This window comes from Mustelus asterias, chromosome 6, assembly GCF_964213995.1.
Source record: "Mustelus asterias chromosome 6, sMusAst1.hap1.1, whole genome shotgun sequence".
In the NCBI taxonomy this organism is placed as follows: domain Eukaryota; kingdom Metazoa; phylum Chordata; class Chondrichthyes; order Carcharhiniformes; family Triakidae; genus Mustelus; species Mustelus asterias.
In genome coordinates this window covers 145363863-145386440 of record NC_135806.1, presented here as the reverse complement: position 1 = coordinate 145386440, position 22578 = coordinate 145363863, and the positions used below count along the sequence as shown (strand labels likewise).

Sequence of the window (22578 nt, the reverse complement as noted above, 5' to 3'; positions counted from 1 at the left end):
CTACCCCCCAGCACCTTAAACCTGTGTCCTCTCGTAGCAGACATTTCCACCCTGGGAAAAAGCCTCTGAGAGTCCACCCGATCTATGCCTCTCAACATCTTGTATACCTCTATTAGGTCTCCTCTCATCCTACGTCTCTCCAAGGAGAAAAGACCGAGCTCCCTCAGCCTATCCTCATAAGGCATGCCACTCAATCCAGGCAACATCCTTGTAGATCTCCTCTGCACCCTTTCAATCTTTTCCACATCCTTCCTATAGTGAGACGACCAGAACTGAGCACAGTACTCCAAGTGGGGTCTGACGAGGGTCTTATATAGCTGCATCATTATCCCCGGATTCCTAAACTCAATCCCTCGGTTGATAAAGGCCAGCACACCATACGCCTTCTTAACCACCTCCTCCACCTGCGGGGCCGATTTCAGAGTTCTATGGACCCGGACCCCATGGTCCTTCTGATCCTCTACCGTACTAAGAGTCTTTCCCTTTATATTGTACTCCTTCATCCCATTTGTCCTACCAAAATGGACCACGACGCATTTATCTGGGTTGAAGTCCATCTGCCACTTGTCCGCCCAGTCTTGCATCCTATCTATGTGCCTCTGTAACCTCTGACATCCCTTCAGACTATCCACAACCCCACCAACCTTCGTGTCGTCGGCAAATTTACCAACCCATCCCTCCGCTTCCTCATCCAGGTCATTTATGAAAATGACAAACAGCAAGGTTCCCAGAACAGATCCCTGGGACACACCACTGGTGACCGACCTCCAATTAGAAAAAGACCCATCTATACACACTCTCTGCCTCCTTTGGGCAAGCCAGTTCTGGATCCACCAGGCAGCAGCCCCTTGGATCCCATGCCCTCTCACTTTTTCTAGAAGCCTTGCATGGGGGACCTTATCGAACGCCTTGCTAAAATCCATATAAACCACATCTACCGCCTTCCCTTCGTCAATGTGTTTAGTCACATTTTCGAAGAACTCCACCAGGCTCGTAAGGCACGATCTGCTTTTGACAAAGCCATGCTGAGTATTCTTGAGCATACTAAACCTCTCTAAATGCTCATAAATCTTGTCCCTCAGGATCTTCTCCATCAGTTTACCAACCACTGAGGTTAGACTCACCGGTCGGTAATTACCTGGGCTATCCCTATTCCCCTTCTTGAAAATAGGAACCACATCTGCAATCCTCCAATCCTCCGGCACCTCTCCCGTCTCCATCGACGACGCAAAGATCATCGCCAGAGGCTCTGCAATCTCTTCCCTCGCCTCCCAGAGTAACCTGGGGTACATCCCATCCGGACCCGGCGACTTATCTATCTTGATGCCATTCAAAGATTCCAGTACAACCTCTTTCTTAAAGTCCACATACTCAATCCTTTAAGTCCACCGCACGCCCGCAGTACATCCGCCCAGGTCCTTCTCCTCTGTGAAAACCGAGGCAAAATACTCATTGAGCACCTCTGCCATTTCTACTGGTTCCGTACAGACTTTCCTGCCTTCACCTTTTATAGGCCCTATTCCGTCACGTCTCATCCTTTTACTCTTCACATATTTATAGAACACCTTAGGGTTCCCCTTAATCCTACCTGCCAGGGCCTTCTCGTGACCCCTTCTGGCTCTCCTAATTTCCTTCTTTAGTCCCTTCCTACAAGCCGTATACTCTTCTAAATCCCTATCTTCGCCAAGCTCTCTGAGCCTTTTGTACGCTTTCCTTTTCTTCTCGACTAGGCCCCGCACAGCTTTCGTGCACCACGGTTCCTTTAACCGACCAACACCTCCCTGTCTGCTCGGAACGTTGTCCTGTAGAAGTCTAGACAGACATTCCTTGAAAAACTGCCACCTCTCTTCAGTTCATTTCCCCGAGAATACCTCCTTCCAATTTACTCCTCTAATTTGCTGTCTAATGTCTTCATATTTCCCCTTACTCCATATAAACACTTTCCTAGCTTGCCTGATCCTCTCTTTTTCCAATGCAAGCCTAATGGAGATAGAGTTATGATCGCTATCCCCAAGATGCTCTTCCACTGAGAGATCTGACACCTGTCCAGGTTCATTGGTCAGTATCAGATCAAATACAGCCTCTCCTCTTGTAGGCTTGTCCACATGCTGTGTCAGGAAACCCTCCTGAACACACCTTACGAACTCTTCCTCATCCAATCCCCTTACCCTCGGGATATTCCAATCTATGTTTGGGAAATTAAAGTCTCCCATCACAACAACTCTGCTATTACTGCATCTCTCCAGGATCTGTTTCCCTATCTGCTCCTCCACCTCCCTGTTACTATTAGGCGGCCTATAGAAAACTCCCAGCAAAGTGACCGGCCCCTTCCCACTCTGAACTTCCACCCACAGAGACTCTGTGGACAATCCCTCCACAGCATACACCTTCTCTACAGCTGTGACACTATCCCTGATCAGCAGTGCCACTCCACCCCCTTTCCAACCCTTTTATTAAACCAACCCTTTTATTTTCATTTTATCTTGCGTTTGCTGTGCAAATTATTAATAGCTTTTGCAGTCAATTTTTATGTTTTCTGCAAACCTACTCTCATATTCTATTTTCCCCTTTCAAATTAAACCCTTTGTCCTCCTCTGCTGGAGTTTTAATTTCCCCAAGTCCTCAGGTTTGCTGCTTTTTGTGGCCAATTTATTAACCTCCTCTCTGTCTTTAACACTATCCCTGATTTCCCTTGTTAGCCACGGATGAGCCACCTTCCCCATTTTACTCTAATGCCAGACAGGGATGTACAGTTGTTGAAGTTCACCCATGTGTTCTTTAAATGTCTGCCATTGCCTATCCGCTGTCAATCTCTAAACTGTCCTTTGCCAGTTTATCCTAGTGAATGCATGTCTCATACCATCAAAGGTTAGCTTTCCTCAAGTTCAGGACCTTAGTCTCAGACTTAACTGTCTCACTCTCCATCTTAATGAAGCATATTATGGTCACTCTTCCTCAAAAGATCTCGCACCACAATGAATCCTCTCTCATTACATAATACCCAGTCTAGGATGGCCTGCTCTCTAGTTGATTCCTTGACATAATGGTCGAGAAAACGGTCTCTTATACATTCCAGGAAATCCTCCTCCATCGCATTGTTACCCGTTTGGTGAGCCCAATCAATATGCAGATTGATGTCACCAATAGTAACTGCTGTACCCTTACTGCACACATCTCTAATTTCCTGCTTGATATCATCCCCAAACTCACTAATACTGTTTGGTGGTCTGTACACAACTCCCACTCGCGTTTTTGTCCTTTGTTGTTCTGCAGTTCCACCCATACAGACTCCACATCGTCCAGGTTAATGTCCTTCCTTATATTGCATTAATCTCCTCTTTAACCAGCAATGCTACCCCACCCTCTTTCCTTTCCGTCTATCTTTCCTGAATATTGAATACCCCTGGATGTTGAGTTCCCATCCCTAGTCACCCTGGAGCCAGGTCTCCGTGATCCCAATTACATCATATCCGTTCATGACTGTCTGTGCAGTTGATTCATCCACCTTATTACAAATGCTCCTCACATTGAGACCAGAATTCAGGCTTGCTTTTGGCATTTATTGCCCTCTTAGAATTATGATGCAACGTGGCCCTTTTTGATTTTTGTCTTTTCCCTGCCTTCCACTTTTCCCTTTTGTTTCTGTCCCTACTTTACTTCCCTCTGACTTCCTGCATCGGTTCCCATTCCCCTGCCGCATTAGTTTAAACCCTCCCCAACAGCATTAGCAAACACTCCCCGCAGAACTATCAGGAACATGGACACACAGAGGGATCTGGGACCACAGGTCCACAGATCCTTAAAAGTGGTAGCACAGGAGGAAAAGGTGGTGAAGAAAGCATATGGCATACTTGCCTTCATCGGCCGGGGCATCGAGTCCAAAAGGTGGCCATTTATGTTAGTTATATAAAACATTGGTTTGGCCACATTTGGAATACTGTGTCTAATTCTGGTCGCCCACTATCAGAAGGATGTGGAGGCTTTGGAGAGGGTACAGAAAAGGTTTACCAGGATGTTGCCTGGTATGGAGGGTATTAGCTATGAAGAGCGATTGACTAAACTTGGATTGTTCTCCTTGGAAAGACGGAGGCTGAGGAGCGACCTGATAGAAGTTTATAAAATTATGATAGGGTGAACAGTCGGAAGCTTTTTCCCAGGGCAGAAATGACAATTACAAAGGGGCACAAGTTCAAGCTAAGAGGGGTTAAGATTCAGTAGAGATGTGCGGAGGGAGGTTATTACACAGGTGGTGGGGGGGCCTGGAATGCACTGCCAAGTGAGGTGGTTGAGGCAGGCACGTTAGTGACATTTAAGACTTATCTGGATAGACACGTGAATAGGTGGGGAAAAGAGGGATACAGGTCTAGATAGGACAACATTATCGGCGTAGGCTTGGAGGGCCAAAGGGCCTGTTCCTGTGCTATACTTTTCTTTGTTCTTTTGTAGGACATTGGTTCTAGTCCTGCCCTGGGGCAGACCGTCCAATTTGTACTGGTCCCACCTCCCCCAGAACCGGTTCCAATGTCCCAGGAATTTGAATCCCTCCCTCTTGCACCATCTCTCAAGCCACATATTATCTTAGCTATCCTGGTATTCCCACCCTGACTAGCTCGTGGCACTGGGAGCAATCCTGAGATTACTACCTTTGAGGTCCTACTTTTTATTTTAACTCCTAACTCCCTAATTCATTTTTTACCTATCTCGTTGGTGCCTATATGCACCATGAGAGCTGGCTGTTCACCCTCCCCCTCCAGAATGTCCTGCAGCCACTCCGAGACCTCCTTGACCCTTGCACCGGGGAGGCAACATACCATCCTGGAGTCTCCTCTCCGTCTGCAGAAACGCCTGTCTATTCCCCTTACAATTTATAGACAGAGCTCAAAGATAGAGAGCAGGTGAAGTTAGCTAGCGAGAAGCCAGATATCTGAAATAACCCGAAGATTTGTGTTACCTTAGTACAGCCTGTGAAACAGTAGTGTTCTGTTGGCATGACTGAGTACCTGAGAGATTGTGTGGAAACTTGAATGCACATAACAATCCTGAACAGAGGAATACTGAAAGGAGAGATTGAAATCCTGGAAGTGGATCCTTGGTTAAGGCAGCTGACAGAAAATGTTCTTTGAGGGGAGATCCTAAGGCATTTCCTCCAGAGTAGAGTTTGGAAACAATTGGAATTCAAGTGAGACAAGTTTGTTTACAGTGTGATAGCATCTGGTGGGAGTTGATGAGAATCCACAGATGTTGTATTTGGTGGTGCCTGTCGCTTTGGTTCCAGAATGAGGTGGGTCTGACTACAGTTGGTCTGTTGGTTTATGTGGATTGTGTACTTACTGAGAACATTAGAGTATAACATATTGTAACTTGTATTATCTTTAAAAATATGTGTACAGCTGTAAAGATATAGGTGGGGAAGGAGCGTTGTATTATAATCAATCTTGCCATGTGCAATTAATATCTATTTTTTGTTATAAGTTAATTGGTTGTCCTGTAACTCTGTGTATCCACATTTCTAAACAAAAAGTAAAAGTTACAATCTATCGAGCCAGGATTCCATCCAGGTTCCTTACTGTCCAGGAATAACATCAGCTAGGATCAGAACAGCAACCAATCAACATTTCCTTCTCATTTGGTATAAATTGTTTTCTTTATTGTTGGTTTATCTTGTGTAGTTTGTCCTGATGAATACAGAATAAAAAACTTCAACAGCATGCATCTTTTTCAGCAATATTGAAGTGCTGAATGAATAAACAACTGTTTAAAAACATCATTCCCATATAAAGGCCTCAGGTAGGCCACAGGTTAGGGGGTTTTAGTTCAGTCGGGCAGCATGGTCGGTGCAAGCTTGGAGGGCCGAAGGGCCTGATCCTGTGCTGTAATTTTCTTTGTTCTTTGTTCAATGCAGTGGAAAATCCAGCAATGGATTAAAGCATAACGGCAAGGAGCATCCATTATCCTCCTGCTCAAAACATCCAAACTAACCCGAAAGCCACATTAGCCATAACCCTAAACACACTCCTCACCCCTATATGAACATAATTCCTCAAATTAGCTCAATATTACCCCAAGGCTCCAATCCCAATCTCTTATTCTAAATTTGACCGCAATGCTAATTCCAAGTTTTGCCTAATTATAATCCTTAATTGAACTGTAACCCTACACCTACCCTAACTGTATACTAATGCAATCATAGCCCTAAACGTAACCTGTACCCTAGCCCTGTACTAACCCAGTTCAAACTCCAAATCCAACCCTAAACCTAATCCCTCTACTAATTGTGGGTGTACCTACACCACAGGGACAGCAACAGTTCAAGAAGGCAGCTCATCACCACCTTCTCAAGGGCAATTTTAAATAGTTGTTTGTTAATACAGCACTTCAGCATTGCTGAAAACGATGCATGCTGTTGGTGTTTTTCATCCTGTATTCATCACGACAAGCTACACAAGATAAACCTACTTCTCAGAAGGAAATTTGACATGTCCACTACAACTCTCACCAACTTTTACAGATACACCATAGAAAGCATTCTTTCTGGTTGCATCACAGCTTGGTATGGCTCCTGCTCTGCCCAAGACTGCAAGAAACTACAAAGGGCTGTGAACGAATCCCAATCTATCACTCAAACCATTGACGTTATCTACTCTTCCTGCTGATTCGGAAAAGCAGCCAGCACAATTTAGGACCCCACGCACCCCAGACATACTCTCTTCTACCTTCTTCCATTGGGAGAAAGATAAAACAGTCTGAAAACATATAACCAACCAACTCAAGAACAGCTTCCTCCCTGCTGCCATCAGACTTTTGAATAGACCTATCTCGCATTAAGTTGATCTTTCTCTACACCCAAGCTATGATGGTAACACTACATTCTGCATGGTCTCTGTTCCTTCCATATGAACGGTATGCTTTGTCTGTTTAGTGCGCAAGAAACAATACTTTTCACTGTAAGACGACAAGACATAGGAGCAGAATGAGGCCACTCGGCCCATTAAATCTGCTCTGCCATTCAACCATGGCTGATATTTTTTTCATCCGCATTCTGCTGCCTTTTTCCCATAACCCCTGATCCCCTTATTAATCTTTCTTGATCTTACAGATCTTACAGTAATCTTATAGTTAGATGTACAGTCAGTGTCAGGGTTATGATTCGAGTAAGACGTATAGTCAGTGTTAGAGTTGATGTGGAGTTGCCGGCATTGGACTGGAGTAGGCACAGTAATGAGTCTCACAACACCGGGTTAATGTCCAACAGGTTTATTTGGCAGCACTTTGGTAGTGCTACCAAATAAACCTGTTGGACTTTAACCTGCTGTTGTGAGACTACTTACAGTGTTAGAGTTATGATTCGAGTTTAGATTTGTTTTAGTTCTTTCACAGATGTGGGCGTTACTGGCTACACCAGCATTTATTGCCCAACCCTAATTTTGATTTTGACTTAATTTGATTGATTAATGTCACATGTGTTGGTGTGCAGTGGAAGACACCAGTGGGATGCCAGAGCTCCAGGAGAATCAGGGGCCCCCGGTGAGTGTCGCGGCCATCACGAAGGAGAAGGTTCTGGGGAAACTGAAAGGTCTGAAGATGGAGAAATCATCTGGACCGGCTGGACTATACCCTAGGGTTCTAGAAGAGATAGCTGAGGAAATTGTGGAACTGTTATTTGTCATTTATATTAATTATTTGGATGAGAATTAGAACATAGAACATAGAAAGCCACAGCACAAACAGGCCCTTCGGCCCACAAGTTGCGCCGATCATATCCCTACCTCTAGGCCTATCTATAGCCCTCAATCCCATTAAATCCCATGTACTCATCCAGAAGTCTCTTAAAAGACCCCAACGAGTTTGCCTCCACCACCACCGACGTCAGCCGATTCCACTCACCCACCACCCTCTGAGTGAAAAACTTACCCCTGACATCTCCTCTGTACCTATCCCCCAGCACCTTAAACCTGTGTCCTCTCGTAGCAACCATTTCAGCCCTTGGAAATAGCCTCTGAGAGTCTACCCTATCCAGACCTCTCAACATCTTGTAAACCTCTATCAGGTCACCTCTCATCCTTCGTCTCTCCAGGGAGAAGAGACCAAGCTCCCTCAACCTATCCTCATAAGGCATGCCCCCCAATCCAGGCAACATCCCTGTAAATCTCCTCTGCACCCTTTCAATGGCTTCAACATCTTTCCTGTAATGAGGTGACCAGAACTGCGCGCAGTACTCCAAGTGGGGTCTAACCAGGGTCCTATAAAGCTGCAGCATTATCTCCCAACTCCTAAACTCAATCCCTCGATTAATGAAGGCTAGTACGCCGTACGCCTTCTTGACCGCATCCTCCACCTGCGAGGCCGATTTAAGAGTCCTATGGACCCGGACCCCAAGGTCCCCAATTTAGTAGGCATGGTTAGTAAGTTTGCAGATGACACCAACTTTGATGGCATAGTGAACAGTGAAGAAGGTTATCTCAGATTGCAACGGGATCTTGACCAATTGGGCCAATGGCTGATGAATGGCAGATGGAGTTCAATTTAGATAAATGCGAGGTGATGCATTTTGTTTGATTAACCAGGGCAGGACTTACTCAGTTAATGGTAGGGGCGTTGGGGAGAGTTATAGAACAAAGAGATCTAGGGGTACAGGTTCATAGCTCCTTGAAAGTGGAGTCACATGTGGACAGAGTGGTGAAGAAGGCATTCGGCATACTTGGTTTCATTGGTCAGAACCTTGAATACAGGAGTTGGGACGTCTTGTTGCAGTTGTACAGGACATTGGTAAGGCCACACTTGAAATACTGTGTACAGTTCTGATCACCCTATTATCGAAAGGATATTATTAAACTAGAAACAGTGCAGAAGAGGTTCACTAGGATGCTACTGGAACCTGATGGTTTGAGTTATAAGGAGAGGCTGGATAGACTGGGACTTATTTCTCTGGAGCATCGGAGGCTCAGGGGCGATCTTATAGAGGTCTATAAAATAATGTGCGACATAGATCAGCAAGATAGTCAATATCTTTTCTCAAAGGTAGGGGAGTCTAAAACTAGAGGGCATAGGTTTAAGGTGAGAGGCTCTCACTTTCCCGTGGCACAGACAGCAATCCTGAGATTACGACCTTTGCGTTCCTCCTTCCCAACTGTCTACCTAACTCCCTATATTCTCTTTTCATGACCCCTTCCCTCTTCCTACCTATGTCAGCGGTACCAATATGTACCACAACCTCTGGCTCCTCTCCCTCCCACCGCAGGATATCTGGGACGCGATCAGAGACATCCCGGATCCCGGCACCAGGGAGGCAGACCACCATCCGAGACTCCCATCTGCCTCCGCAAAAACGCCTGTCCGACCCCCTTACTGTTGAGTCCCCGATTAATACTGCCTTCCTCCTCCTTTCCTTAGCCCTCTGAGTTACAGGGCCGGACTCTGCTCCAGAGACACGGCCACTGCTGCTTCCCCCAGGTGGGCTGTCCCCCCCAGCAGTACCCAGACAGGAGTACTTATTGTGAAGGGGCACATCCACCGGGGTGCTCTCTATCACCTGAGCTTTCCCCTTCCTGGACGTTACCCACTTGTCTGCCTCCGTGGCTATCACCTCCTCATTTTCCCTAACCAGATGAAGATCCTCAAGCTGCAGTTCCAGTTCTCTAACATGGTCCCTGAGGAACCGCAGCTCGACACACCCATCACAGATGGGTGCTAAGCTTTCTTGATTCCATACTCGGTCAAATGCGGCCTTGATGTTGCTCTCACTCTTTTGTCTATGTTTGAATCAAGGCAGTAATGAAGTCAACTGAATGACCCTGTACACTTTGTGACTGATGTAGCAGGACAGCAAGAACCCACTGTATCCCAGAGTTGTGTCATCTCTTTCCATTGAAATAGTGCCAAAATGGAAAAGTTCATATTTTCCCATTTATACTTCATTTGCCAAAGTTTTGTCCAGTCACGTGACTTATCTATATCCCTCATGTCCCCTTCACAAATTACTCTCATACCAACCTTTGTGTCTTCAGTAAATTTAACAGCGTACCATCTGTCCTTTCATACCTTCGAAAAAAAAAACCTTTTTAAAAGTCCCTGGACAACTTATAGTCACCATCCAAGTTACTCACCATCCTGACTTGGAAATAGAAACATAGTAAATAGGTGCAGAAGTAGACCATTCGGCCCTTCGAACCTGCACCATCGTTCAATATGATCATGGTTGATCATGCACTTTCAGTAGCTCACTCCCACTTTCTCTCCATACCCATCAAGGTTGGTAAGTCGCCGGGACCGGATGGGATGTACCCCAGGTTACTGTGGGAGGTGAGGGAGGAGATTGCGGAGCCTTTGGCGATGATCTTTGCATCGTCGATGGAGACGGGAGAGGTTCCGGAGGATTGGAGGATTGCAGATGTGGTCCCTATATTCAAGAAAGGGAACAGGGACAGCCCGGGAAATTACCGACCGGTGAGTCTAACCTCAGTGGTTGGTAAGTTGATGGAGAGGATCCTGAGAGACAGGATTTATGATCATCTAGAGAAGTTTAGTATGATCAAAAGTAGTCAGCACGGCTTTGTCAAGGGCAGGTCGTGCCTTACGAGCCTGGTTGAGTTCTTTGAAAATGTGACCAAACACATTGACGAAGGAAGAGCGGTGGATGTGGTCTATATGGACTTCAGCAAGGCGTTCGATACGGTCCCCCATGCAAGACTTCTTGAGAAAGTGAGAGGGCATGGGATCCAAGGGGCTGTTGCCTTGTGGATCCAGAACTGGCTTGCCTGCAGAAGGCAGAGAGTGGCTGTGGAGGGGTCTTTCTCTGCATGGAGGTCAGTGACCAGTGGAGTGCCCCAGGGATCTGTTCTGGGACCCTTGCTGTTTGTCATTTTCATAAATGACCTGGATGAGGAAGTGGAGGGATGGGTTGGTAAGTTTGCTGACGACACCAAGGTAGGTGGTGTTGTGGATAGTTTGGAGGGATGTCAGAAGTTGCAGCGAGACATAGATAGAATGCAAGACTGGGCGGAGAAGTGGCAGATGGACTTCAACCCGGATAAGTGTGTAGTGATCCATTTTGGCAGATCCAATGGGATGAAGCAGCAGTATAATATGAAGGGTACCATTCTTAGCAGTGTAGAGGATCAGAAGGACCTTGGGGTCCGGGTCCATAGGACTCTTAAATCGGCCTCGCAGGTGGAGGATGCGGTCAAGAAGGCGTACGGCGTACTGGCCTTCATTAATCGAGGGATTGAGTTTAGGAGTCGGGAGATAATGCTGCAGCTTTATAGGACCCTGGTTAGACCCCACTTGGAGTACTGCGCGCAGTTCTGGTCACCTCATTACAGGAAAGATGTTGAAGCCATTGAAAGGGTGCAGAGGAGATTTACAAGGATGTTGCCTGGATTGGGGGGCATGCCTTATGAGGATAGGTTGAGGGAGCTTGGTCTCTTCTCCCTGGAGAGACGAAGGATGAGAGGTGACCTGATAGAGGTTTACAAGATGTTGAGAGGTCTGGATAGGGTAGACTCTCAGAGGCTATTTCCAAGGGCTGAAATGGTTGCTACGAGAGGACACAGGTTTAAGGTGCTGGGGGGTAGGTACAGAGGAGATGTCAGGGGTAAGTTTTTCACTCAGAGGGTGGTGGATGAGTGGAATCGGCTGACGTCGGTGGTGGTGGAGGCAAACTCGTTGGGGTCTTTTAAGAGACTTCTGGATGAGTACATGGGATTTAATGGGATTGAGGGCCATAGATAGGCCTAGAGGTAGGGATATGATCAGCGCAACTTGTGGGCCGAAGGGCCTGTTTGTGCTGTGGCTTTCTATGTTCTATGTTCTACCCCTTGATCCTTTTCATCACAAGGGCCATGTCCAGCTTCCTCTTGAACATATCTAATGAACTGCCCCCAGCAGCTTTCTGTGGTAGAGAATTCCACAGGTTCAAACTGTGACCTCAGACTTTTGTATCTTTTTCCCAAAGAACGTGGAAGAGAGAATGTCTGGGGTGCGTGGGGTCCTTAATTCTACTGGTTGCTTTGTCGAGGTAGCGGGAAGTGTAGACAGAGTCAATGGGTGGGAGGCTGGTTTGCGTGATGGATTGGGCTACATTCATGACCTTTTGTAGTTCCATGTGGTCTTGGGCAGAGCAGGAGCCAAACCAAGTTGTGATACAACCAGAAAGAATGCTTTCTATGGTGCATCTGTAAACGTTGCTGGGAGTCATAGTTGACATGCCAAATTTCCTTAGTCTTCTGAGAAAATAGAGGCGTTGGTGGGCTTTCTTAACTATAGTGTCGGCATGGGGGGACGAGGACAGGTTGTTGATGATCTGGACACCTAAACACTTGAAGCTCTCGACCCTTTCTACTTCATCCCCATTAATATAGACAGGGGCATGTTCTCCTTTATGCTTCCTGAAGTAGATGACAATCTCCTTTGTTTTGTTGACATTGAGGGAGAGATTATTGTTGCCGCACCAGTTCACCAGATTCTCTATCTCATTCCTGTACTCTGTCTCATCATTGTTTGAGATCCGACCCACTACGGTGGTGTCGTCAACAAACTTGAAAATCTAATTGGAGGTGAACTTGACTGCACAGCAATGGGTGTACAATGAGTATAGTAGGGGGCTGAGAACACAGCCTTGTGGGGTAGTGGTGTTGAGGATTATCGTGGAGGAGGTGTTGTTGCCTATTCTAATCCTACTCCGCTTATCCTCCTTTCACATCATTGGACACTGAGGGGCAATTTAGCACAGCCAGTCCACCTAACCGGCGCAGCTTTGGACTGAGGGAGGAAACCGGAGCACCTGAAGGAAACCCACGCTGACACGGGGAGAACGTGCAAATTTCACACAGTCACCTGAGGCTGGAGTTAAACCCAGGACCACGGCGCTGTGAGGCAGTGATGCTAACCACTGTGCCACCCTGAAAACACACCCTAGCAGCCAGCACAAATTTGGTGGAACTCCTAAGCTCTGTGTCGGAGAATTGAGCCGCAGTCTCCTGCATAACCACTACACTAAGGAGGAACCCTGTGTGGGTGCCTGCACCACATGGACTGTACCCATCAAGGCAGCTCACCACCACCTTCTCAGGGGCAATTAGGTATGGGCAGTAAATGCTGGCCTGGCCAGAGACATCCACACCCCAGGAAAGCATTTGATAAAGTGTTAGCCAAAATCTTGAGTCTGCCAATTTGGTACCAGCATTTGTTTTGGTGATTTGTGCGTTGCACAGTGTTGAGTGTGTCCATTTGCAGGATCTGGCTGTCACTGTGAGCTTTGTTTGTGTGTGAAAGTGAAAGAAGGTAAGAAGTTTAACAAGTTTAATAAACCTGTTGGACTTTAACCTGGTGTTGTTAAACTTCTTACTGTGTTTACCCAAGTCCAACGCCGGCATCTCCACAAAGTGAAAGAATCCAGGATAATCCCGCCTCCTGTATGGGGGGTGGGAGGGGGCGTGAGGAACTCACAACTCTATGAACGCAAAGTCCAGTTTCCTTGGGTGTGGATGAGAAACTGGTTGGTTCGCAATGACTTGTGACCGTTAGGACAGTTTCCTTCCTCTGTCCCTCTAGTTCAGGTTTGTGTGTTTCAGTTTCATGTTGTTTTCTCCTGGCGGATCGCTGCACCGGGCCTGGTTTACCGATCACAAAGGCAGCGATTTGTTTCGGCTGAGGGTGTGAAAGTTACCGCAATATCCCGGGAGAAATCACAGCAAACTGAGACCAGGAGCAGTGTGATTGCGGAGTGAGAGCTGATGTCAGAGTTCCGATGCAGACTGAGTGAATGTCCCAGTTGCGGGGGAGGAGGGGGAGTTTGGGGATAGGCTTGATGAAGCAGCAGGGGGCCAGGGAACAAGACTACCGCCTGCAGAGTGGATTAAATATAACAATAAATGGATTAGTGTATGAGCAGCAAGCAGCTCTGCAGCCACTCATTAACACTAACAACGTATTAATTAGATTCTGAAAGGAGAAATAAGAGTTATTTGGAATTGTGGTTGTTAAGGGGGGAGTTAGATGTTGAGTTGGGGGGAGTGTTGTTGAGTTGTGGTTGTTAAGGGCGGAGGGGGGGGGGGGGGGAGTGTTGTTGCTGGCATCCTTTTGGCTCCAGTTTTGTCTTGGTTTCTGCTTCCTGACTTGAAGTTTCTAGACTGAAGTCACCGACTTCTTTCTCAATCTTTTACATCTTGATTTGGCAGCAAAATATTTCTGAGCCTTGAGGAATTGATAGGTGAAGCTTTCACATTCCCGCAGCTGCCCTGACATTTGGATCATGGTGGGAAAAGGCAGACTCCTCCAGCTGGCTTTCGTATTTGCATTTCTGAAATCGACAGAATCGGCCAAGATCCTGGTGGTGGTCCTGATCGGTAAGTGCTGGGATACAGCATCGCCCAGAGTGGTGGCAGCTTTAACATGCTGCCAATAGGGACTGATTTCTGCGATGATAGTTCCAGTTCTTCTGCTTAAGTAGGAAATCTTAGCTTCTATTTGATGAGGGTATTGGAAAGACACATTTTTGGTTCATTGTGCTAATGTCTGTTCTTTGATAAAGCTTGCTGCATTCCAGACAGGTTTGATAAAGTATCATTTGAAGATCATTGCTCAAGGTAAGGGATGGTAGGGGTTTGGGTGAATGTGTTATCATGGATTAAAGGTTGGTTCGTGGATGGAAAACCGAGAGTAGGAATAAATGTAGGAATAAATTATAGACCGGTTAGTCTTACTTCGGTGGTTGATAAATTGATGGAAAGGGTCCTTAGGGATGGGATTTACGACCATTTAGAAAGATGCGGATTAATCCGAGATAGTCAGCACGGATTCGTGAAGGGCAAGTCGTGCCTCACAAATTTGATAGAATTTTTTGAGGAGGTAACTAAGTGTGTTGATGAAGGTAGGGCAGTTGATGTCATATACATGGATTTTAGTAAGGCGTTTGATAAGGTCCCCCATGGTCGGCTTATGATGAAAGTGAGGAGGTGTGGGATAGAGGGAAAGTTGGCCGATTGGATAGGCAACTGGCTGTCTGACCGAAGACAGAGGGTGGTGGTCGATGGAAAATTTTCGGATTGGAGGCAGGTTGCTAGCGGTGTGCCGCAGGGATCAGTGCTTGGTCCTCTGCTCTTTGTGATTTTTATTAATGACTTAGAGGAGGGGTCTGAAGGGTGGATCAGTAAATTTGCTGATGACACCAAGATTGGTGGAGTAGTGGATGAGGTGGAGGGCTGTTGTAGGCTGCAAAGAGACATAGATAGGATGCAAAGCTGGGCTGAAAAATGGCAAATGGAGTTTAACCCTGATAAATGTGAGGTGATTCATTTTGGTAGGACAAATTTAAATGTGGATTACAGGGTCAAAGGTAGGGTTCTGAAGACTGTGGAGGAACAGAGAGATCTTGGGGTCCATATCCACAGATCTCTAAAGGTTGCCACTCAAGTGGATAGAGCTGTGAAGAAGGCCTGTAGTGTGTTAGCTTTTATTAACAGGGGGTTGGAGTTTAAGAGCCGTGGGGTTATGCTGCAACTGTACAGGACCTTGGTGAGACCACATTTGGAATATTGTGTGCGGATAGGAAACAGAGGGTGGTGGTTGATAGTAAATATTCATCATGGAGTGCGGTTACAAGTGGTGTACCTCAGGGATCTGTTTTGGGGCCACTGCTGTTTGTAATATTTATTAATGATCTGGATGAGGGTATAGTTGGGTGGATTAGCAAATTTGCTGATGACACCAAAGTCGGTGGTGTGGTAGACAGTGAGGAAGGGTGTCGTAGTTTGCAGGAAGACTTAGACAGGTTGCAAAGTTGGGCCGAGAGGTGGCGGATGGAGTTTAATGCGGAGAAGTGTGAGGTAATTCACTTTGGTAGGAATAACAGATGTGTTGAGTATAGGGCTAACGGGAGGACTTTGAATAGTGTGGAGGAGCAGAGGGATCTAGGTGTATGTGTGCATAGATCCCTGAAAGTTGGGAATCAAGTAGATAAGGTTGTTAAGAAGGCATATGGTGTCTTGGCGTTTATTGGTAGGGGGATTGAATTTAGGAGTCGTAGCGTTATGTTGCAACTGTACACAACTCTGGTGCGGCCGCACTTGGAGTACTGTGTGCAGTTCTGGTCCCCACATTACAGGAAGGATGTGGAGGCTTTGGAGAGGGTGCAGAGGAGGTTTACCAGGATGTTGCCTGGTATGGAGGGGAGATCCTATGAGGAGAGGCTGAGGGATTTGGGATTGTTTTCGCTGGAAAGGCGGCGGCTAAGAGGGGATCTTATTGAAACATATAAGATGATTAGAGGTTTAGATAGGGTGGATAGTGATAGCCTTTTTCCTCTGATGGAGAAATCCAGCACGAGGGGGCATGGCTTTAAATTGAGGGGGGGTAGTTATAGAACCGATGTCAGGGGTAGGTTCTTTACCCAGAGGGTGGTGAGGGATTGGAATGCCCTGCCAGCATCAGTAGTAAATGCGCCTAGTTTGGGGGCGTTTAAGAGATCCGTAGATAGGTTCATGGACGAAAAGAAATTGGTTTAGGTTGGAGGGTCACAGTTTTTTTTTTAACCGGTCGGTGCAACATCGTGGGCCGAAGGGCCTGTTCTGCGCTGTAATGTTCTATGTTCTATGTTCTAGTTCTGGTCACCTCACTATAGGAAGGATGTGGAAGCGCTGGAAGGAGTGCAGAGGAGATTTACCAGGATGCTGCCTGGTTTGGAGGGTAGGTCATATGAGGAAAGGTTGAGGGAGCTAGGGCTATTCTCTCTGGAGCGGAGGAGGCTGAGGGGAGACTTAATAGAGGTGTATAAAATGATGAAGGGGATAGATAGAGTGAACGTTCAAAGACTATTTCCTCGGGTGGATGGAGCTATTACAAGGGGGCATAACTATAGGGTTCGTGGTGGGAGATACAGGACGGATATCAGAGGTAGGTTCTTTACGCAGAGAGTGGTTGGGGTGTGGAATGGACTGCCTGCAGTGATAGTGGAGTCAGACACTTTAGAAACATTTAAGCGGTTATTGGATAGGCACATGGAGCACACCAGGATGATAGGGAGTGGGATAGCTTGATCTTGGTTTCAGATAAAGCTCGGCACAACATCGTGGGCCGAGGGGCCTGTTCTGTGCTGTACTGTTCTATGTTCTATGTTCTAAATGTGTAGAATGGATGGAATCGGGTGTTGGTATTCAGCGGGTAGAGGGCACAGCAATTTTTCAAAGCCATGTCCTAAGATGAAACATCAGATCCAGCCCAAGACGGTGAGCAATGCCTCATCCTGTCCGCGTGGGTCTTGTTTGTCTCTCTTGTGGGGACCATGAATTAGATTCAATTTCATTTTTGGAGCAAGCAAGGAATGGATTACCCAATCCACTCTGAGCAGTGCTTTGAAACTTTAAGGATGGAGTAAAAAAAAAATTAAAAATAGGGTGTTCTTGTGCAAGAAAAGCATAGTGTTGTTGGAGTTGGTAGTACAGAAGAATATTGGAATGATGTGATTGCACTGGAGAGGGTGCAGAGAGAGTCACCGGGATGCTGCCTGGGTTGGAGCGTTTCAGCTATGAGGAGAGACTGGTTAGGCTGGGGTTGTTTTCCTTCGAGCAGAGAAGGCTGACGGGGGGGAACCTGTTTGAGGTGTACAAGATTATGAGGGACTGAGATAAGAAGAAACTTTTCCCCTTGGCTGAGGGGTCAACACAGTAAGAAGTCTCACAACACCAGGTTAAAGTCCAACAGGTTTATTTGGTAGCACAAGCCACTAGCTTTCGGAGCGCTGCCCCTTCATCAGGTGAGTGGGAGTTCTGTTCACAAACAGGGCATATAAAGACACAAACTCAATTTACAAAATAATGGTTGGAATGTGAGTCTTCACAGGTAATCAAGTCTTAAAGGTACAAACAATGTGAGTGGAGAGAGGGTTAAGCACAGGTTAAAGAGATGTGTATTGTCTCCAGACAGGACAGTTAGTGAGATTTTGCAAGTCCAGGCAAGTCGTGGGGGCTACAGATAGTGTGACATGAACCCAAGATCCCGGTTGAGGCTGTCCTCATGTGTGCGGAACTTGGCTATCAGTCTCTGCTCAGCAACTCTGCGTTATCGTGTGTCGTGAAGGCCGCCTTGGAGAACGCTTCCCCGAAAATCAGAGGCCGAATGCCCGTGACCGCTGAAGTGCTCCCCAACAGGAAGAGGACAGTCTTGCCTGGTAATTGTTGAGCGATGTTCATTCATCCGTTGTCGTAGCGTCTGCATGGTCTCTCCAATGTACCATGCCTCGGGACATCCTTTCCTGCAGCGTATCAGGTAGACAACGTTGGCCGAGTTGTAAGTGTATGTCCGGTGTACCTGGTGGATGGTGTTCTCACGTGAGATGATGGCATCCGTGTCGATGATCCGGCACGTCTTGCAGAGGTTGCTGTGGCAGGGTTGTGTGGTGCCGTGGTCACCTCCCCCGTGGCCAGAGAAGAATTGAAAATTTGGGTCAGAGCCCCTGCAATCCCCTCCCTTGCCTCCCACAGCAGCCTGGGACACAATTCATCTGGAATCACCTCTGCCACTGAAGCTGGCTGAAGGTAATGTTTTGCCCTGGTTTCTCAGTCTTGGTGCACAGTTAGGGAATGGCCCAATGAATAACTGATTATTTTTGTTGAAGGTGCACATCTGGATTTACAGTCTGAGATTTTTAACGGATCTGTTAACATTGGGAATCGTGGCAAATGGACTTTTTTCAGAATGAGAGGAGAGGTGTGACATGAGTGTAGGGGAATGGCGATGACAGTGAAATCTTAGAAACCCGACAGCACAGAAAGAGGCCATTTGGCCTATCGAGTCTGCACCAACCACAATCCCACCCAGGCCCTACCCCCATATCCCTACATATTTACCCACTAATCCCTCTAACCTACACATCTCAGGACACTAAGGGGCTCATAGAAGCTCATAGAAACACTACAGCACAGAAAGAGGCCATTCGGCCCATTGAGTCTGCACCGACCACAATCCCACCCAAGCCCTACCCCCATATCCCTACATATTTGCCCACTAATCCCTCTAACCTACGCATCCCAGGACTCTAAGGGGCAATTTTTAACCTGGCCAATCAACCTAACCCGCACATCTTTGGACTGTGGGAGGAAACCGGAGCACCCGGAGAAAACCCACGCAGACACGAGGAGAATGTGCAAACTCCACACAGACAGTGACCCAAGCCGGGAATCGAACCCAGGTCCCTGGAGCTGTGAAGCAGCAGTGCTAACCACTGTGCTACCGTGCCGCCCTGGTGGCTGGCCTGACCAAGACAGGGAGAGCTGTGAAAGGAGGGCGTTGGGGAAAGAGGAGGGGGGAAGGGGGGGGCGTGCTCACAATGACTAGGGGCTATGTGGAAGGAGGGCTGTGAAGTGGCAGGGAAGGCCGAGGACTCACAATGATAGGCAGAGAGACAAGGAGGTGGATGAAGAAGACGAAGAATGGAAGGCAGAGGGAAGACCAAGGGGAGAGGAGCTGGTCTCCGACAAGATTACTTGAATCTCTAAAAAACAAAGGGCTCTAATGGATCGCACACTGGAGTGTCCTGAGTGGAGGCCTCCAGGGTGTCTGTCTGACACTCATCCTTCCTGTGGGTGCCAGAAGCCCCACCTTGACACCTGCAGGAAATGGGGCACCTGGAGGGAGGTCAAGGTGCCTCACCTCCGTGTCACCTACATCCTGATGGTGCCCACTAGAATGGGTGACCACAGAGTGCATTGCCAAGCACAAATCCGGCAAGGTCACCATGGTGGTTATCAACTTTCCCATGGTGACCTCGTGGTGCTCACATACAGCACAGGAGGCCATTCGGCCCATCGAGTCTGGACTGTCCATGTCCCACCCAGGCCCTAGTCTCGTAACCTCACACACTTACCTTGCTAATCAACCCAACCCATGCATCTTTGAACTGTGGGAGGAAACCAAAGCCCTCGGAGGAAACCCACGCAGACACGGGGAGAATGTGCAGACTCCACACAGACAGTGACCCAAGCTGTGAATCGAACCCGGGACCCTGGCGCTGTGGGGTAGCAGTGCTAACCCCTATGTCACCGTGCTGCCAGTAATGTTGCATGTCAGAGTCACAACACCACAGAAGGTGGAAAGACTCTTCCATCGTGTGTTCTACTCTTGTTGAAGCTCTGCTGATGTTCCACTGCCTGATTTTACATCTCCACCAGTGAGTTGGCAGCTGCTTCCAAACTCACTGAGACTGGGACTGAGCAGGTGCTGGTCTTCAGCAGGTCTCCGAGTACCAGAGCCCTGGGATGCCCTTTCCTCCCACTGCTGCAGGGACGTGTCAGTGAGGCGTCTCCAGAAATTAACCCTGAGTCTAACCTAGAGCTACACCGCACTGAGGTGTGTGTCTCTGTGCTGCGGAGGGTGCGGGTGAATGCTGTGATTATTCTTTCTGAGTCCCATCACCCTCAGACACACTCCAGGAGCTTGGGGAGATGCCAGGCTGGCTCGCTGGCTGCGCTCTGCTGGTACCTGAAAATCATTCTGAGCAGTTGGCACTCTGTGAATGACAGGACTGGGTGAAGTGTTGGAGCTGAGTTCCATACCAGGCTGTTGCAAGAGGCCAAGCTCTGGGCTGCTCCTGGAGCGATCCCTGTCCTCGCTGGCGAGCTCTGCAGCAACCTCCTCGAATTTCCTGAGGGTGCCTCTCTGCTGTCCCTCCTGGTTTGGACTCACTCTCACAAAAGAAAGAGATGTGATGAGAGTGGGTGGAGCAGCGGGGACATGCATATCACCCAACCGACGTGTGGTGTGCCCTACCCAGAAGGGACAGAGATTGGGGTTCGAGCAATGAGACAGATGGGATGGGGGTGTTGTAAAAATCTTGTTGAGAGAATGAGTGTTGATATGTATCCCCTGCTAATGGATGTGTGAGATCCATGAAGAGAGTCACCACTAAAGTACATGATGCCATATTGAGAGTTTGATAGTGGAGGGAGCTCACAGAGGACTTACTCTGGCAGAGTGGGTGAGATCATTCATTCGCTTCCTACACTGGATGGCACTTTGTGGGTTGCTGACAACCACACTGACCTCCTGGGCAATGGCCTCCCAGGCTGGTGAGGTGAAGTCGGTGTACTTCTTTGAGCCTTCCTTGGGATAGAGGGCATGTAAGTGAGCCAGGATTCCCCAATAAGGGCCCCAAGGACCCTGGCGTTGAAAGCCAATGCTGCCTCTTCTCGAGAATTCTAGCCTTTTCCCTTTGGCTTCTGAATATCGTGTACAATCTGTTGAAGACAGGTGGGTTAGAGAGGCTGTTACAAGTGCGCTGGAATGGTGTCCAGAATCACCTGCCAGGAAATTTGGAGGGAAATATTCCTGTGCATTATTAATGAGGTTCCAAGTGCTGAATCTGGCGCAGGATCCCAGCATTCTGGTCAGTGGCAAAGGCACCGCCAGAGCCATATCAAAATGGGAGATTTCAGTCAGGCAGTGAACAGCCTCCAGGAAGAGCGAGGTAATTTAAATATCATTGAGTTAACAAAGTATGATGGAGATTTGCATTTTGCTGAGTGCCTTCTTCACTTGTCAGGGCTGCATAAGACCGATTCTTCATGGACAAGAGGGGAAAGTGGAGCGGAGGCTATGAGCAGGTCAGCCATGATGTTACTGAGGCAGGGCAGCTCAGTGGCTAAGCTGACCTCCTGCTCCATGTCCTTAAGCAGCATGCTGGGAATGTGGAAATGCTGCAAAGCTGCAAATCGCAGCGGATCAGCAGCAGACAGCACGTCGCCCAGTTGGTTGGCAAGAAAGAAGCTCAAACCTCTTTCAGCCCCTGAACTGTTCCAACACTCCTTGCAGCAACTTAATAAGAGACAGCTGATGGCAATTCCTCATTTCAGCCAGAAATATTCCTGATTTCAGCCAGAACTTAGTTACTGGGGACTCCATAGTTAGGGGGACAGATAGGAGATTCTGTGGGAACGAGAGAGACTCGCGGTCGGTGTGTTGCCTCCCAGGTGCCGGGGTCCGTGATGTCTCAGATCGTGTTTTCGGGATCCTTAAGGGGGAGGGGGACCAGCCCCAAGTCGTGGTTCACATCGGCACCCAAGACATAGGTAGGAAACGGGATGGGGATGTAAGGCAGAAATTCAGGGAATTAGGGCGGAAGCTTAGGGCGAGAACAAATAGAGTTGTTATCTCTGGTTTGTTACCCGTGCCACGTGATAGTGAGGAGAGGAATAGGGAGAGAGAGCAGTTGAACACGTGGCTACAGGGATGGTGCAGGAGGGAGGGATTCAGATACCGAGATAATTGGGGCCCATTCTGGGGTAGGTGGGGCCTCTACAAATGGGATGGTCTAAGCCTGAACCAGAGGGGTACCAATATCCTGGGGGAGAAATTTGCTAATGCTCTTCGGGAGGGTTTAAACTAATTCAGCAGGGGGGTGGGTACCTGAATTGTAGCTCCAGTGTACAGGAGGTTGAGAGTAGTGAGGTCATGGATGAGGTTTCAGGGTCGCGGGAGTGCACTGGCAGACAGGAAGGTGGTTTGAAGTGTGTCTAGTTCAATGCCAGGAGCATCCAGAATAAGGTGGGTGAACTTGCAGCATGGGTTGGTACCTGGGACTTAGATGTTGTG

At 47.8% G+C, this 22578-nt stretch overlaps 1 protein-coding gene across 1 annotated transcript in view; it reads left to right on the top strand.

Annotated features, from left to right (window-relative positions):
- Window positions 1-13404: 13404 nt before the first annotated feature.
- Window positions 13405-22578, top strand: part of LOC144495194 (UDP-glucuronosyltransferase 3A1-like) — a 54925-nt gene continuing 45751 nt past the window's right edge. Inside the window, exons 1-2 of the mRNA XM_078215227.1 lie at window positions 13405-13553; window positions 14175-14342. Coding sequence (XP_078071353.1) covers window positions 14249-14342 — 94 coding nt within the window. The 5' untranslated portion in view covers window positions 13405-13553; window positions 14175-14248. The remainder of the gene's footprint in view (window positions 13554-14174; window positions 14343-22578) is intronic.